General features: G+C 26.3%; 2 protein-coding genes across 6 annotated transcripts in view; both read right to left on the bottom strand.

Annotated features, from left to right (window-relative positions):
- LOC135926024 (uncharacterized) overlaps positions 1-19,369 on the bottom strand; it is a 66,314-nt gene that overhangs the window by 14,287 nt on the left and 32,658 nt on the right. For all 5 annotated transcript variants that reach the window (XM_065461678.1, XM_065461674.1, XM_065461675.1 and 2 more), the window contains exons 2-3: positions 17,857-17,949; positions 2,041-2,139 (exon numbers count right to left, since the gene is read on the bottom strand). In XM_065461678.1, the coding sequence (XP_065317750.1) occupies positions 2,041-2,139; positions 17,857-17,941 (184 nt within the window). In that variant the 5' untranslated portion in view covers positions 17,942-17,949. The remainder of the gene's footprint in view (positions 1-2,040; positions 2,140-17,856; positions 17,950-19,369) is intronic.
- On the bottom strand, positions 3,317-6,848 carry LOC135925851 (L-threonine dehydratase catabolic TdcB-like). Its single transcript, XM_065461374.1, has 4 exons — positions 6,701-6,848; positions 6,458-6,657; positions 6,257-6,409; positions 3,317-3,427 (listed from the first exon to the last, which is right to left on the bottom strand). Exons 1-4 carry the CDS (start codon positions 6,846-6,848, stop codon positions 3,317-3,319), a joined length of 612 nt encoding a protein of 203 aa, XP_065317446.1.

The raw sequence follows: 19,369 nt of genomic DNA, 5'->3' as shown, positions 1-19,369 counted from the left end.
ATTTATATCCATGCAAATGCTAATCTATTAAATTAAAATATAAAATATTCAAATTAATAAACTTTAATCTTAACTTCTCTAGCAGTAGCACTATGGTACGTTAATTGCAATATGAAAAAGGAAAAAGTAAAAACAGCTGATTAAAAAATATAAGACTTTTTTGTTAAAAAATTGGATTAAATATTAATTTTTCAAATAAATAAAAATATAAGACTTTTTTGTTAAAAAATGCGGATTAATATTAATTTTTCAAATAAATAAAAATAAAAAGTGTTTTTAAAATTGAACGAACGTAAAATTGAACGCGTTCATCAAAGAAAAGGAACGCGTTCACGTTCAAAGTTCGTCAAAAAAAAAGAACGCCGTTCATCACCTTTTTTCAAAAAAACGAACTTCGTTCACGAACGCGTTCATTTTGAACGCGTTCGTTTACAACACTATTAAATTGTGTTACATATTTAATTTTTATAGACAATTATCAATTATGTTATTAAATGATATAAATAAATAAATTGAATATTAAGAAAAATTTATTTAATATATTGAATGTTAATTTGGACACTATTCTAGGTGTAGCCCATTGAGCTATTTAAAATCTTGAGGAATGAACCTCAAACTTAAAATAATATCAATTCTAATATTTTACAACATGATACAAACATTTATTAAAAGTTTATAAAAATATATAAAATACATTTTTATAAAAAATATAATTTATATGCTATTAAATATGTCTAATGGAGATTAATTGGCAGGTTGTGGTGATATATCATTAGTCTTGCTTGAGATAGTATATATATAACATCAAGGCTATTCAAAAAATGCCTAAATAAAATATTAATAAATTTAAAATATAAATTAGCTTTACAGCATCCCGGATGGGCTTTCTTCCAAAACATTGGATTTATTCAAATATAGATGGTAAGTAAAATCAATATAAATTTTGGATCTGGATAAGCTTTGTAGTAACATCAGAACAGAATTTGAGGATTGGCATAGCCCTACTTTTTATATTCCAAGTAGTTATATCAACTTACCAATAAAATAAATAACATGAATATTTAATTAAGTAGGTTTTCCTATTTTCTCCTTATTCAGCTGATACTTGAAGTTTCTCATGAAAAAGATTTCAGCATTTCTGCAAACTTTTTGTTAATTTCATCTCCTAAAAATATTGTTATATCATTTAATAATAATTATTCTTACAATTTTAGAAGAATTTTATCACTTCAAAATTTAAAGTTTCAAAAAACGCAAGCAAGTTTGTCTTTTAAAAAATAATTTAAAATGAAAAACGGAAATGTGCTCAATTTGAACGAATGCATTTAAAATGCATTGTTTGCGTTTTGAAACGCTGCGTTGCAACGTTCAGTTTGTCCACACTATAAAGCGCGTTTTTTATTTTGAAGACCTGATTTTGCTGGAATCGTACCTGACATGATTAGAGTATTATATACCAGGGATTTGCATAATTACTTACAAAATTTTTGTAACTAGTTGTAATTACTAATTACAAGTATTTATGATTTTTTTGAAAGTATTAATTATGATTTTTTTTAGAGTAATTATAATTGATTATAAATCATAAAAAACGAGAAAACGAGAAGACTATATTTATAATCGAATATATTATTTTTAAAAAAAAATATTTAATTTTTTTTTAAAGTTATCAATTTTTCAAGAGTTCTATTATATTTATTTAACCAAAGTTGCCAAGAACTACCTTGTACCATATTGATTTAATCTCTAAAACTCTTAGGCAAATAGGCACCTCAAGTTTAATATCATTGATTGAATTTGGGATAGAAGTAAAAACTGTAAAATTTTAAAGAAATTGCCATGATTAATCTTTTTTATAATCTCGGAACTTTAAGATTAAAATAATATTGGAACAAACTCACCATTATAATAATAATCGTTTTCCCCCCTTGTATTTTATCTAAGGCAATTTTATATTTTTCTTTAACATAAAAATTGGATTTAGTATTTTTAAAAAATATTGAATTATAATATAGAAAGTAAGCATCTTAAATATTAAACTTGAATAAGGTGGCTCTAACTTAGTTGTGAAAGTTACATCAGGAACGTTGTCTACGGTCACTGGGGTTCGCATTTTAAAACTCTGAAACATTATTGGATCTTATAATTTTAATAAATATAAAGCTTCGTTTATAAATTTTATAATACATATACATAATAAATATATAAAATTGTGAATGTTATATGATTGATAATATTAATATTTTCAAGTTAAAGATAGATATCAGTTACCCTTGATAAAAATGGGCTCATTCATTTCTAAACCTTGAACTACCCCTTATGGAGTTATTCTGTTTAGAATTTTATACTAAATATATTATAGTTGTTATTGTAAACGTTTCACTTCGAAGAAGAAACGCGTTACTCGTTAACTCGTGTACGATGCTGCATTTATAGTCAACGAGATTTGCTCACGCAAATTAATTGCTAGCGAAATCGCAGCTGATTCGTCCTTTTTCATACGTAAGTAAGGAGCTGCCGCTATATCGTCATTTCGCTCCGTATTCATATATCATACTTATCAGTGGCTTACTTTTGTAAATTATGCAGCAAACCTTACTATAAATGAGGCGTCACTCAAAAAAAAACCCTCAGCCCCTCCCCAACACCACAAATAAAAAAAAAATCTAACAAAAATATTATATTAAATTATATAAGTTCCTTTTGTAAAAAAAATTTTTTTTATTTATTAACAATCGATTTTCAAAATTATGATCAGTATTGTTCAACATAGCTTTCGCTGGGCTAAATATACTTTCAAATGGCAGAGGATGGGAGGGTTGTATTAATTTTTAGTTGGGGATGGGGAAGAGGGCGGGAGAATTAATTAAAGATATTTAAAAAATGATATTTATTTTCAAAAAAAAAAAATTATTCAATCATTATCACAAGAATCTTCGTTCAGAATCTGGTCAAATTTTTTTCAATCTACATCTTTTATCAGAATTTAATCTGAACATTTTTTTTTTTACCTTCATGTTTATTTTTTTTTTAAATTTGAATGGACAACGAGGTTAAAATAATCAGGGTACAATCTTACCTTACAAATTTTATAGACTCAGTGAGCTTAATTTTCTTTATTGGGTGTAAAAAAAATATTTTCATACTAGGAACAAGTCAGAGTTAAATCATCTTGCTACTGATATATATATAATATATACTTTATAAATAAATTCAAATATTAGATAGCACCATTAGAACAAAATTTATGAAATGAATGCAATTTTTAATAATATTTTAATATTAATATGTTGGATTTATATCAAATTTTATATTATCATGTTTTGGAGGGAAAAGGGAGTGTTTCGAAGAAACATTTGTAGTTCCCTTTTAACATTTCGAATTGAATTTTTTGTTTGAGGGATAGGGACTCGTTTTTGACCGCTGTCTTTATTAAGAAATTTTTACCCAATTGATTTAAATTTGGGGTTTTCCAAAACGCTAAAAATTAGAGGAATAAAAATAAAAGAAATATGAAGAGACCTATATTTATTGCATTTATTGATTTCTTGAGTTCCAAGGGGTCAGTGTTTCTGTTAGCCAGAAATGAGGTAAATAGTAGATATATTTTGATATCAGTTTTTATATTATGATATACACTATTAAACTTAATAAATTAATACAGTGACGAAGCGTCCATAGAAGCAAGGGAAGCATTGCTTCCCTTGAAATTTTTCTTACAAAATTTTTAAATAAACTTTTTACTATGCTAAATAAACTAAACTGACTTCAAAAATTAACATAATTTTAATAACCTAAAAAGATTAATATAATTTTTATAACGTTAAAAAGATTAATATAATTTATATAACGTTAAAAAAATAAAATTATTTTTAGTATATTAAGAAATACTATTATTTTTACTACGTTAAAAATGTTACTATTATTTTTACTACGTTAAAAAAATAGACATGAGGGAAGCAAATTTAATATTGCTAATTTTTAATAAATAAAGAGAAAATCATGCCATGGTATTATGTAATTTTACCATTAAAAAATAAGTATTGGGGAAGCAAATAAAAAAATGCTTTTTTAATAAATAAAAGAGAAAGAAATTTTTTTATATAATATTTTTTTCCTTACTTTTTTAAAATAAAAAATATTTCATTTTTAAAATCCTTAATTAATGTTTAATAATTGTAATTTTATTATTGAAAATTTATTAACATTACCATTTAGCTCATGAAATGATGAGAAAAATTGATTATTGAAAAAGGAAGACCAAAACCAATTTTACAAAACTTAAAAAAAGAAATCAAAACTTGCATCAGTAATTTTTCTATAGATAAATATGAATGGCTTACTGGATGTGAAGTTTCTAATTCTTATATTGTTGTTCATGCCTATTATTCCCAAAGGAAAAATAGGTTTGAATTGATAAAAGATTTTCGGATATAAATAATTTTTCAAAGGCAGTTAAATGGCAAAGAATCAACCGCTCATTTTCAGTCGATGATTCAATTAAAGACATTTGGCCAAGTATTGAAAATATGATAGATTCGATGCACAAAATATTAATCGAACAGCATAATTCTAAAAGTCAAATCAAATAGAGAAATGTTGAAAATATAAATAGGTAAAAATATGTTTTGTAAACATGTTAAATTAATATTTCAGTGAAAGTGTACAGTGACAATTGTCATAATCGTTATTTTTGAACTTTTTTAACTTTTTTTAAAGTAAATGGGTAAAAATATGTTTGGTAAACATGTTAAATTAATATTTCATTGAAAGTGTACTATGGAAAAGTGACAATTGTCATAATCGCTATTTTAGAACTTTTTTGAGTTTTCTTAAAGTAAATGGGTAAAAATATGTTTGGTAAACATGTAAATTAATATTTCAGTGAAAGTGTACTATGGAAAAGTGACATTTGTCATAATCGTTATTTTTGATTTTAAAGTAAATGGGTAAAAATATGTTTTGTAAACATGTTAAATTAATATTTCACGGAAAGTGTACTATGGAAAAGTGACAATTGTCATAATCGTTATTTTTGAAATTTTTTGAGTTTTTTTAAAGTAAATGGGTAAAAATATGTTTTGTAAACATGTTAAATTAATATTTCAGTGAAAGTGTACTATGGAAAAGTGACAATTGTCATAATCGTTATTTTTGAACTTTTTGAGTTTTTTTAAAGTAAATGGGTAAAAATATGTTTTGTAAACATGTTAAATTAATATTTCAGTGAAAGTGTACTATGGAAAAGTGACAATTGTCATAATCGTTATTTTTGAAATTTTTTGAGTTTTTTTAAAGTAAATGATATTTAAAATTAAAATATATTTAAAATTAAAATACAATATTAATCTTAAAAAATTATTAATACCGAAAAAATTATTAATAATATAATATTACAAAAATTACACATTGCCTCATTTAACCCGGCAATGTGCACATTGCTGAAATAACAAAATTACCCTGCCTACCACTACCTCACATTGCCGAAAAAATTCTGGCAATGTATACATTGCCGGAATTTTCACATTGCCGCTAACATATATATCAATAAATAGTATATATTTTTTTATATAGTTTTTATTATATACACACTATTTAACTTAATAAATTAATGATATATCAAAAAAAAATATCTCAGGAACTATTAGTATTGTTTGTGAGTCTAAAATTTCCAATGCCTTCTAATGATGTTCTCTCAGTATGGGAAATTTTATCAAAATTAAAAGGCTCCTGAAAATTTATCAATTTGATACCCATAAACATAATTTTAAAACGGATATGAATCAGGTTAATTTTCTTATAAGAGTTTGGTTGCCATTTGAGTTAATAAAACTATTATGATTAAATTTAAGTGATGTAGCTTAACACCCATTTAAAAGTTGCACAGATATAACTTGGCCTAAAATCTAAATGTAAAGAACTAATTACTCCAAGTATTCTTAACCAGCACAAGTGAAATTTTCTGGTTATGTCCTTGCCTGGCCTATATTTTTAAAATTGTAATTTACTTACTAGTCATGGTAACCACTCAGAGTCAAGACTTATGTTCTGGTCTTAAAGTCTGATAAAAATAATAATTACCATCATAAGACTCAACACCATATATTTTACAGGTATGATTCCAAGACTTTACTCCAGATGCGACACCAGCTAAGAACCCTCCTCCTCCACAACAAATGACAATATCTACCATATTAAACACTTCAGATATTTCATATCCACAGCTATATTCAAAAAAAATTAGCATACAGAAAACCTTAAGTAATTTTATAAGTAACCTTGCATAGCCAGCTATCAAATTATAATCATCATATGGGTGCAAAAATATCATGTTATTCTCCTCTAAATAAGAATCAATGGTTTCTTGTAACATTCCTTTTTCAACAAATTCAATCCCTAATCCCAATTTCTAAAACCATAACAAATTAAATTAAGTATTAACACTATTTGCATTTACCTCTATAATTTTATATGCATTTCTAGAGAAATATCCTGATAAAAGTATTAATGGACGAGATCGTTCATATTGCTTAGAAATTAAGGATAAAGCTTTAGCATAGTTAATGTTTCCTTGAGAAATAGTCAGAATTTTTTTGAATTTACCCTTTTTATCAATATTTTCGACCTGATTTATCACTCCTCTTATTTCAAAAGAACCTGTTGTATAACATTTCATAGCTTTAGATAAATTTTATTTAACCTGTATTTTGCATATTTTCTAACTTAAACCATAGTTCAACGTATGTGGGCAAATTTATTATTTTCTCAGCATTCATGATTGGTGTTCTCCTGAATAATTTATGATAATTTAACAAATCACAAGCCTCCTTCATCTTATTTTCATCCATGTTGAAACTGTTTTCGGCTGATTATTTTTCTGTGTTTGCAAACTGGTAACGTGATAAATGATCTATTTTCTGTCGAAAAGGTTTTCAAGTTTTCAAATTCAAATTTTGTATTTATCGCGCGATTTTGAAATATATGGTTAGACACTACCTTTGGTAATATATATCACAAATAATTTTTTATAAAATCTTACTCAAACTTTTCAATATTTTGCGTGAACCTTATTATAGGTAATTACTTATTGCAAGTATTCTAAATTGAAATGAACTAAATGTATATCTTGATGAAAAACAAAATTAGTTATAAATTTCACTGCTATCAATCTGCTTTTTATAAAATAATACATCAGAACCTTGGCTTCCAACTGCTAGAAATTTGTAGAACATTATAAGGTAATTCTTTATAAGAATTCTCAATGAATTAATTGAATATACCAACTACTGTAGAAACGATTAAATTTTATTTGACTAAAGGACAAGAATTGCCTAAAGAAAATGGAAAAACTTATGACATTATTTCCAATATTAAACATTTATGGAAAGAAAAAATAAACCTAAATTTTTAATATACTTCATAATTTTGCTGTGGAGATAAAATATAATTAAGTAGTATATATTTTGGATAAGAGTTCATACATCTTTTATTATTGAATTTTAAGAAACCTTTGAAAGGGGATAATAATAATATATTTAACTCAATATTTTATGTTATCCCTACCAGTCTTTCCATTTAAAACAAAACTTTATTTAATAATTAAACTATTTCAACTTGAAAAGATTTATAATATACATATTATTATATCAGATATAAAACATTTTATAAATAATGTAAAATTGTGTGTATATAATAAAAAAAAAATATTTCTAAAAAAGGAATTTATGAGTGACTAATAAATGAAAATAAATTATTAATAAGATGTTTTGGGACATTCATGAGGGTTATACCCAACATATCACAAAAAAGATTCCACCCTGAAATGGAAAATCCCCCAAATGATAATTCTATTCAAACTTGCTAATATCCTATTTTATTTAGAAAGATATATTCTTTAATTCAATAGAAAGTCAGGAGTTTTTGCTTCAAACATATAATAGTTTAAATTTTGCAAAGCTGACACTTTTAAAAAATATATAGTCAATAAATATTTTAAAAATATAGGATAGAAGATGTTAATTTGAAAATATTCTTTACAATTTGGCATCTGGACCTCATCTAATCAAATATGATTCATAGGTGTTGCATCTTATTATTAATAATAAATAGGGCAATAAAAATTTAGTTCTTGCTTTACAGCTATTTGTAGATGACCATACTGGCAGAATATATGCAAAGCTTTTATCAATATTTTTGATGATATATATATATTATATTATATAATATTAAATATAAAAAACGAGGAATAACTAGATAATAATTAAATTTATAAAAAATATTAATCATCAGAGATACAGATACATATTTTAAATCAATTAATCTTTTTGAATGTTTTGTGCATGATTTAAATTTAGCTGCCCAAATAGCTCTAGAAATATTATCTCCACAAATTGGCAAGATACAAGCAATTGTTCATTGAATTCATATATAAAAAATATCCATTTGAAAGAAATTTGTAAAAACCTGCAACTACCATTAATATTTATACCCATATGAATATTGTTCACAGAATGGAACTTCACTCTTGATATGATATTAAAGATTATTGAATTAAAACAAGCTTTGAATGTGTTGTGTTTTAACTAGATTATAATAACTATTATGTTTTTTTTTGTTCTGGTGATATGTTTTTTTTATATATTACCATTTATATTTTTGGTTTTCTTTGTTCAATTTAGAAGTGATGTGTTTTCCTCAAATTATCATTTATATCTTTTTTTCTTTGTTCACATATATCGAGCCTGTTTTGATTTCATCATCGAAACTAGGATGTACCACGCAGGGCCATAGCCAGGAATTTTCACTTAGGGGGGCCAAGTGCTTACTTGGGGGGGGGGCACTATTTTTTTAAAATCAAACAAATAATTACGCATTCATAGAAATTTTTTCCTATTTTTATTAAAAATTTATTAACAAAATAATACTATAATATGAATATACAAAACAAAATAATACTATAATATGCATATACAAAACAAAATATTACTATAATAGAATACGGCGATTTTTATTTTTAGGCCTCACAAGAAGCCATTGAGATCCCAATGATTATCGCTGCTGAGTAGCATTTATATAATTCTTTAAATGCATGATTATATTTTTTTTATACATAATATGTAAGATATTTTCAAAATTATGATTTTCTTTAGCTTCCGAAGCTAGCAATCCTTTTGTTATCTTCATTTCATGATGCAGTGTTTCCATATTTAAGTTTAACAGGGATTTTGGGGCTATTTTATCTGATAAAAAATAATATGGGTCAAGGGGGGACAAAGTATTAAAAGATTAAAATCGGTCTAAAAAACGATCCACAAAGTTATCTATAATTTCATAATATATCCTTTTTAAAGAACTCCAATTGAAGTCTTTTTCACAATCGAATTCTAGTTTGCTATCAACTAAAAAATCTTGAAAATTTTAAGGCGTTTTACGTACCCGTGATGATTTTTGGGAAGTAAGATGAAATTTTGATAAAAGTTTTTCAGCCTTAATCATAATCAAAGCAAAAGAATTATCACTTCTTTTATTTTTTAATATATTGATAGTAGAATCAATACAATTTTTAGCATCCACTAGATTAGTACCTACTGATTGTAGATACTTATTTAGTGGATCTATTGTAATTAATATCTCATAAATTATGATGGCTAATATAATGTAATTTATATTAATACATTGAGATAAAAGACCAGAGGCTTCGATTTCATGAATTGAAACCTCTGAATTAAGAGTTCTATTAGAAAAGTAAAATAATACTTTACCAATAGCCTCAAAATTCTCATAAATAATGCGAGATGTTTCCAAATGACCAGTCCACCTCTGGTCTAAAAGTCTCTTAAGGGTGTGGCCTGTATATTGACAGGATACGTTAAAACGCCTGAAAAAATTATACAATGCATTTGATAAATTAAAAAAATTAGAAATAATATTATTATACCAATTTTGAACCACAAGATGCAACTTGTGGTTGTAGCAATGTATAAAAGGAACATTTTTATTAATTTTTTTTTGAAGAAGTGTTTGCACTCCTCCATTTCGGCCAGACAAAACGTTTGCACCATCATATGCCTGGCTTATTATATTAGCTGAATTAATATTTAGATCATTAAGTTGCTTTAAAATGCAATTTGTAATGCTTTCAGAAGAAAGACTCTCTAAATTAATGATTCCTATTAAATTTTCTTGGATTTCTCCAGGAAAAATATAGCGAATTATTATGCTCAGGTTTTCACAACCTGAAGCATCTTTTGTCTCATCAGCCTTAAGACAAAAAAAGGCATCTCGCTTTTATTATATTTGTCTGAAATATGTTCAAGCACCATATCTGCCATAATGGATATTACTTCTTTTTGAATCTGTGGTGATGTATACTGGGCATTTTGGGGTATAAATTTCATAATTTTATTTAATTCAAAGTCTTTTTGGATGGAGTAGGAAAACATTGCTATAAATAGCCCAGAAGAATAAATTATGTTTTCATCTTTTGCAGCATCCGTAATATTTGTTGAACCAGTCCCACGGAAAGGTAGCTCTTGTATGCTAAGAAATAGCATCAAATCAAATATTGATTAAATATAATATTGATTACGATTAATTTGATCACCTCCCAACATTTTAGTTATTTCTGTACCTTTGTTTATATTTTGATTTTTATCATGCCATATTGTAATTGAATTTAAATGAGCTTTTGAGCTCTCGTGTTTTAGCAGTCCCTTGGCAGCTAACGCATTTTTCCAATTTCTGAATCCCGTTTGTCCAAATTCATCACTTGGATTACACAAGTACTTCCTACATGGAAAACAAAAGGCAGCGTCAGCTTCTACACTATACTCCAACCAGTCTCGGCCTCTATACCATGATTTTTGAAATGATCTTTGCCTTCCATGGATATCTTTTTTCGCTAATTGTTTGATTTGGTTTATTCTGGCCAAGGTCACCTGGGATTTGAATTGAACCATTAGAGGACTTTTTTGACACTAAAAATATTATAATTAATAAATTGTAATGAGGGAAAGGGTCATAAATAATAATGGTCATCAGGATGGGCGAAGGAAGGGCATGCTGAAAATGAACAAACACAAAATTTATCTTGTATTTAATATAGAAATAATTGCTATACTGTAGTGCCCAACCCTGATGAAGATTATCAGTAAAGTTAATCAGTAAAATTATAGATATTCAGTATTAAAAACTAGAAAAAGGTCATAAACATTATATCTTTAAAGATTAACAAAAAAATATAATATTTTAATATTTATAAATCAATTACTAGTTGCCTCTTGACAAGAGACTGAGCTGCTAGATGAAGATGATTGAGTCTCTTCTTCGTCTTTATTTGTTTTAAAATCAAAATGTAATAATGAAACACCATAATCTCCTATTGATATTGTCAAAAATATATAAATAGAAAAATTTGGGTTAAATTTTAAACTATTTACCATCTTCCTCCTCCTGAGTGTAGTGAGGATCATTTTCTAGATTATTAGCTTCATTCATATCTTGAAATATGAGTGAATATATTTATTTTAATAATTAAAATTATTATACAAATATGATAATATTAATAATAAATGTCTGTCTCTTATCTTATATAAAATAAATATATATGAAATAATAATATATAGGTATTGCCGTATATCAATATCATATAAGTCATGAAATAATAATATAAATTTATACTAACTATGAGAAGAATCAGTTTCTGAAATTTCTGATGTAGTATTACTAGTAGTTTGTAGAGATGATGTTGCTTGACATTTGTTTAACTTTAACTTAAAATAAGAGTTAATAACTTATTTTTTTTCATAATTTTAAAATAAACGCTGTAAAATAAAATAACTGGTTATAAATTATAATAAAAATGTGTTACCTATAGAGAATGTTATACACAACAAAAACAAATGAAAAAAAAAATGAACAAATGATAATTTAATATTGGGTAAAAATAAAACAGGATAGAAAAAAATTTACAAACTAGTCATGTTTGTAGAATAAATATTCAAAATTTATTTTAAAAATATAAAAATAATCAATTCTAAATAGACATGTTTTTTGAATAAATATTCAAAATTTATATTAAAAAATAAAAATAATCAATTCTAAAAAAAAATTTGAAATTGGGGGGGGGGGGACCAGAAAAATTTTTGGGGGCTAGGTTTGGGGGCCAAAAATTTTTTTGGGCGGGGGGCGCCCCCCCCCTTTCCCCGTGGCTACGGCCCTGTGTACCAGGATTATTAATATTCATTTTTTTTATTATTTAATTTATCTATATAAAGACCACGAAAAATTTTGATTTAAATCGCGATTTAAACCAAATAAAATTTTAATTAAAGAATTATGGGCCAAGATTGTGTTTAATATTTTGCAAATAAAGGATTAATGCTCAAGGGAACAAGTTAGGAAATTGTTGAGAAATTAAATAATGATATGTTGTAATTTGATATTGTTTTCAAGTAAAAAGCTAATGATATATAATATATAGTTATTTTTTAAAAAATTTATTCTATATTGGCGTTAAAAGAAGGTCAGCTGATTTTATTTGCTAAAATAATTTTATTGTAGAATTTTCTGATTCAAATAAAAATGTCAAATGAAATTTAACTTTTTCAGACTAAGAATAGCTACTGCTATTTCTCAACCGATTAAGAATTAGCTCAATTTGAAACTCATAGTGGTTGAACTATTATATACAAAAAATTTTCACCACCTTTAATAAAAAATAAGTAATTTCATCCTTTGCTAAACGATACAATCAAGTTTTAACTCCTACCTTTTAAACCCGAAATATAATTCAGATTTAACAACCAATGAAGTGGTAGAACACAGGGGGCTTCTGCATCCAAGCACTGACATTTTATGCATATTGATAGTTTCGAGCAAGATCTGAACCATTTACTATCGACACTTGAAATGCGGCACTTTATCATGATATACTTAAAACTGAATTTAATACATTTGAAAATATATATTTATATAATAACTGATTATTATAGAAATAATCCGTTTCGATATTTAAAAAAAAAATTTTTTGTAAATTTATTTATTGAGATAAAAAATAAAATAATTTTCGTAAATATTGTAAAAAAAACAATTTTGAAGTGAAAAAATAGATTAAAATAGAAGATAATATAAGAATTGTTGGCATTCAGTAAGAAACTTTAATAAGTCAGGGTTTGAAATACCCTGTAACTAATAAATAAAAAGGTTGCTAAAAATAATAAACATATAATAACATTCTTTTCCTTGTGTAACATATTTTACTATATCCGCTTCGTTTTAAGGTATCAATCCATAATTATTAAATTATCAAAATATATTTGTTTAATCTTCATAAGAATATGTATTAATTTTTTTTTCACTCTGACCAGTCTAGATTTTATTATATGTCATTGTCTTAAACACAAATTAATAAAATCATTTAACCTATCTGGCGACCCTTCAACCACACTACAAAGAAAAATATAAGATTGCTTATATAATAGTTGTTTACAAAATTCATTATTAAATAGACGGGCGGGAGGGTAAAAAGTATGCGGGTGGGTTAAAAAAAATTTTAAAACAATGAATGAAAGGATTTTTTGGCTAAAGCTCGCCAATTACAGATCTAAGTTGTATAAATAATACACTGACCCAATCCAAGTTTGTTTTTGGAAGATAGGGAGGAGAGTGGGGTCATTTTGCATTATTCAAACGAATATTTGGATATTTAGTTTAAATGTATTTAGCTAGGTTCAAATATTTTGTAAAAGTTTCTCTATATTTTTTAGACCGACCCAGCCCGCAAACAGGAAATCGTTTAAAGAGGTTTTAACTGAAATCAGTGAGGTTGGCACTGATATAATCGAGTTAATAAGCCTCCAATTAAATATAACATGTTTGATGGGTTGCACAATAAGTGTATATTTACATTTATAGGCCATTTTGGATTAATAACAACAATTATTTATTGGAATTTTTTTTATAATCTATATTTATGTATTGAAAATGAATGAATAAATTTACAACAAAATATTAACAATAAGTTTAATAAATTTTTATATGCACAAGTTTATTAACAAATTAAAAAAAACATCTATTTAATTGAACAAGAAAATCTTTGATCTACACCTTATTATCCACTCTGAGAATTAACAATTTTGGCTAAATCGTCAGGACTTATATTTCCACCTGTTATCACAACTACTATACTAAGTCCGCGTAAACTAGCACCACAAATTTTTCCTACGAAGGGCGAATATTGAATGTAGTCATTAGAGATTGGTATGCTGCCGGAGTTTTGTACACTAAAAATTCCAGGAACCTTTTTATACAATAAAGCGGCTAAGGCAGCGCAACCAGACGGTTCTACAGCCAGTCCTGTATGGTAGCATTTAACTAAGGCTGCTTGTATTTCTTCGTCGCTAACTAAAATGATGGCGTCAACGTTACGAGAACATATATCGTAGGTTATCCTGCCTGTAAAATAATAAATATAACTACTTACTATATAAAAAAAAAATCATTAAAAAATTTTGTATCTATTCGAAATCGTAATAATTGACGTTGAAAGATAGAACGTTTAAATTATTGAAATGTAGAAAATAGATATCTTGGCAAGAGTAATCAATTCAGGTATGAAGCTATTTGCTTTCGAGATTGTGTGACAAAGATAAAATGCTTCTTTATTTTATAATGAAGAGGTAACCACGATGTCAAATAAATGAGAAATCATTTATCAGATATGTGATTTATAAGTTTCCGGTTTAATTTAAATATTATTTATTCGGAGCGACCTAGAGAGAGGAATAAATTAAAACGTCATTCGATTGCATTGGATATCATAGGTGAGTAGAATGCAGCCTTGTTTAAGAGCTCTAAGCAGTTGTGATTTGAAGTTTAAAGTGGTAATTATAATTGTGGTTGCTGCCATAAATTGTTTTTTTATTAACAAAATTATATATCCAGTATGGGTCATGTTTTGTATATTATTAACATTAAGTCAAAGACTCGACTAAGATTAGTTGCAGAAGGAACAAAGGTTTGGAGTAGAGTTCTGCAAAGTTAGGGCCGGACATTCTATTTAAAATAATCGGGTGGGGCCGGACCGGGCCTAATATTTTTTAAAAAAATTCGGGCCGGGTCGGGTCGGATCTTAGAAATTTTTTCAAACTAAATTTATCTTTTATGTAAAATAAAAAGATTTGATTTTATTTATTGAAACTAAACGACATATAACATGAGTCTTTTATTTTGAGTAATTATAAAGATTAATTTCTATATTTAAATTAACTCGGGCTGGGCAGGGTCGGTAAATTTTTTTAAAGTATTTGTTTGTTCACATTTTTATATAATGTTGACTGGATGGATTTTAAATTACTTCGAGTTCGGGCCGGACCGGCAAAACTGTTAAAAAAATTTTGGGCCAGACCGGGCTTGAAAAATTAGGCCCGATGCAGATCACTAACCTAGATATCACTAGCGTAGTTGGTTATTTTTTGAATAGAAATTTTGGCATTTTTTCTTTTATGACATTTGGCTACAAAGATATGTTGGTAAATAAGGAATTGGATCGGTTTTGAAATGATCTCGGACTGGTGAAAAATTTGTGAATCGGCAAAGCCCTTACATACAACAACGCAATGATCATTTTAAATTATGTCTAAGAAAAATTATTTAAAGTATTTTTTTAAAAAAACTGATTAATATGTAATTTTATACAAGGATGGCCCCTTTTGTGGGGCAAAAAAAAATATATACACCTATCTAATTAAGCTGGCCAGGTACCAGATTGAATTTGTTCAGGGATCCAAACCGAACCGTTAAACCGCTAAAAACCGGTACTTTTTATCGAACCTGAACCGAACCTAAACCGCTAAAAAAATTTCAGCCGAACCTGAACCGAACCGCTAAAATGCCTCTGAACCGGTTCGAGTCCATGATTTTATGCTTATAAAATAATATGTAAGTTATTATTAGATTTCAATTATATTCGAATAATTTTAAAGATTATCATCAATCACATTTGATTGAGAAATGTCGGTCATAATTTTTATAAACTTTATTATATTGTCATTTTACAACATTTTTTAAATATTTTAAGCTTATAAATTATAATTGTTAGAGAAAAATTCAATCCAAAATTATTATAAATGACATATCAAATCTGATATCATATTGGCAGTGCCGGCTACCCAAGATGTTTCAACAATTAAATTTACACTATTTCCTTATAGATATAATTTGAGTGAAACGAATTTTAGAAATATATTAATTGTGCGGCTTAATTAAAAAAAATTAAAATATTGTTCATATTAAAATTAATCATTGATATATATATATATTTATTTTTATATTTATAAATTAAATTTTATAATGTGCAATTAATAAAAATGAAGGTTTTATACATGTGTTTTTTAAATTAATGATAAAATAATAAAATATTTGCCCTATTCATAATTCGAATGTAGGTTTGAATATAAAAGTGTTCAAACCGGTTTTTAGAGGTTCAAACCGAACCGATATTTTAATACCGAACCTGAACCGTTATTTTTATTCGAACCAGAACCCGAACCGATATTCGTTTCGGTTTGGATCCCTGAATTTGTTTTATAAAAATTGAAGGTAGTAATTATTTCGAAAATATTGTGTTATATTCCTTTATATAATTAAATAAAATGACCGGAAATTGAAAAAAAAAAATTTTTTTTTATACTAAGTGATGTTAAACGCCTCGATTTTAGTAGATTTTTTAAAAACGACTGACTCAATATTTTAGCTCGAAAAAACATGGCCTACGCCTCGAGATTTCGCTGTCCAAACTTTTGTGCCATCTATATGGGAGGGAAAAATCTTCATGTTTTGACGTGATATTTTTTTCTGGAAAAAATATTGATATGGCCGTTTTTTTAAAAAATCGACTCAAAACGAAAAGTATAATCTTTGCACGTAATTTTGAAATTAAATTTTTTTTATTTACAATCATGTGGTTTTTAAGATATGATTAATAATTGAAAAGGCAGATAATGATGAAATGACGTCATTTTTACCACTATGAACTCTAGTATCTCCAAAAATTTAAATGTTGAGAGACTAACATTTTAGAAAATCAATTATAATTAATGTTCTTTTGCAAATTATTACCGAGTAAAAAAACAAATATATTATGAAATTTCAAATAAATTTATTTTAAAAAAAAAATTAGGGGGGGGGGCATTTTATCGGATGGAGTTGTAAAAATTTAATAATATTGGCCCCGATAACCGACATTTTTAAAAAAGATTAAATACCCGTCCGATCCGACAAAAATATCGATACATCCCTATAAAAAATGATTGACGTGAATAACTGGACATATAAATAAAAACAACCCTAAAGGTTTAAAATATAAATAAATATAGAAGATTATTAATCAAAATGATACAACGAAAGTCTATCATTAATAGATGTCACCTTTCTTGAGCAAAATTTTCACGCTTACGTAATAATTTTGATTAAAAAAACATTGAGCTATTCATTTTTTAAAAAAATCAAGCCTTTTAACGTTAAACGGCTCGTTTTGAGCCGATTTTTAAAAACGGCCAACTCGATATTCCATCCAGCAAAATGCTAGGCAACCCTGAATATTTTGCTCATAGAAGGAACAAAGGTCTAGACATAATATTATCTATATCTCGAGGCTTAGGCAATATTTTTCCGGCTAAAATGTTGAGTTAGCCGTTTTAAAAAAATCGGCTCAAGACGAACCGTTTAACAACACTAGTCAAAGTTTAACACTGGGGAATTTTTTTCTTAAATATAATAAAGAAAATTAAAATAAGACAAGACAAGACAAAATCGTCATCTTTTAAATTAGGCACTTATATTAATAAACTTTCATACCTGTATGTGGTGTGGCTAAACCCTTTGCTATGGTATCAACTTTGTCTAATATCACTGGAGTTTGTCCCTTGAAACTTTGAAACATATTTGAAGCTTTGTAAATTATGAAATTTTTTTAATAAAAATATAGAAACATTCATGGTAAAAAAAACGTGTTTTCGACCTTAAATTTAAAAATAAGGTATTCCAATAAATATTAAAACCCAATATTTCATATGATCCTTTTTAAATTATATTTATTTATTTATATACTCATATCGATATTCATCCAAATCATTATTACTTCCATAATATAATATTTATAAAAAATCAAGCAAAGACAAATTAAAAGTCCATCTTTATCTTATAGAAAATATATTGAAAAACGTCTATAAATGTCAATTAAAACTAGACAGATACAACAATAAAGATATATTTTTTATAAAAAATTGAAATTATATCTTAATTTGATTAGTATTTATATTTTTGTTAAATTTAAGGTTTAATGAAAATAAAATTTAAAAACATTAATGGTAAACGTGTTTTCAATATTTAAATTTGGGAAAAGTTATTTACTGATAAGAAAAAAAGAAAAGAAAGATTTTTCTATAAAATAAATTTTTTATATTTTGCGGTCCAGATATTTTATTAAACATTTCGCGCCTAGGAAAATCATTTGTCATCATAATTTTTTTAATCTATTAATTTTTATATTTAAAAAGCTAAAATAGTTGCCACATAAACTATTGATCTGGGCCTAATTTTTCAAACCCGACCCGGCCCGACCACTAACAACTTTTTTATTTGGTCCGAAAATCCCGACCCCAAATAAAACTCATTTGTCCACCCGGCCCAGCCCGAATTTATTAAAATATAGGTAAAAAAAAAACTTTTTTTATTGTAAAAAAAATATTAGCGCTTTGTTTCTTGCGAGAATCTCTAAATATATCAATTTATTTAGAAAAATAATATAATGATATCATATTTACAGATCTAAGCCCGATCCGACCCAAAATTATTAATAAAAAAAAAGACAGCCGGCCTCGGACTAAGTATGGCCCTAGAAATATTGGATCGGATCGGTGCCTGTAAAAACCGATCCTATATTTTACTTTTCTTTTTTTAGTTAATGTTATGTATATTTATTTTACATTATAATATTTTCAAAATAATTTTTTTAAATTTTATATCTTTTTAAAAATAGATTTAGGATTTTTAAAGTTTTTTTTTTTATAATAATAGAAAGGAACACCCAAAGTGTTATTTATTTTAAATCTTTTTAAATAAATTTTTTTATTTATACTTTAAATAAAAGAATTTTTTTAAATATGGTATCTGAATTATTGAAATATTTTACAAAAGACAAAGATAATCTTGCAAAATGCCTTATCTGCGGAATCATCTGAGTCTGCCTTCAGTACGGCAGGAGATATAGATAGTCCATATCGTAGAAGCTTATTCCCAGAAAATCTAGAGGCACTCATATTTATTAAAAAAAATCTAATATATTATTTTTATATATTAAATTTTACAA

Source organism: Gordionus sp. m RMFG-2023, chromosome 3 (genome assembly GCF_954871325.1).
Source record: "Gordionus sp. m RMFG-2023 chromosome 3, tfGorSpeb1-WG-v2, whole genome shotgun sequence".
NCBI classification, from domain to species: Eukaryota; Metazoa; Nematomorpha; class Gordioida; order Chordodea; family Parachordodidae; genus Gordionus; species Gordionus sp. m RMFG-2023.
The sequence above is the reverse complement of the archived record's forward strand: the minus strand, read 5'-3'. Positions and strand labels throughout refer to the sequence as shown.

Coding starts and splice junctions, on each gene's coding strand:
- LOC135925851 (XM_065461374.1), bottom strand. CDS start 6,848: ATGGATGAAAATAAGATGAAGGAGGCTTGTGATTTGTTAAATTATCAT. Junction 6,658..6,700: donor AGAAAATATGCAAAATACAG/GTTAAATAAAAT, acceptor GTTATACAACAG/GTTCTTTTGAAATAAGAGGA. Junction 3,428..6,256: donor TACTTATAAAATTACTTAAG/GTTTTCTGTATG, acceptor TTCTTAATAAAG/ACAGCGGTCAAAAACGAGTC.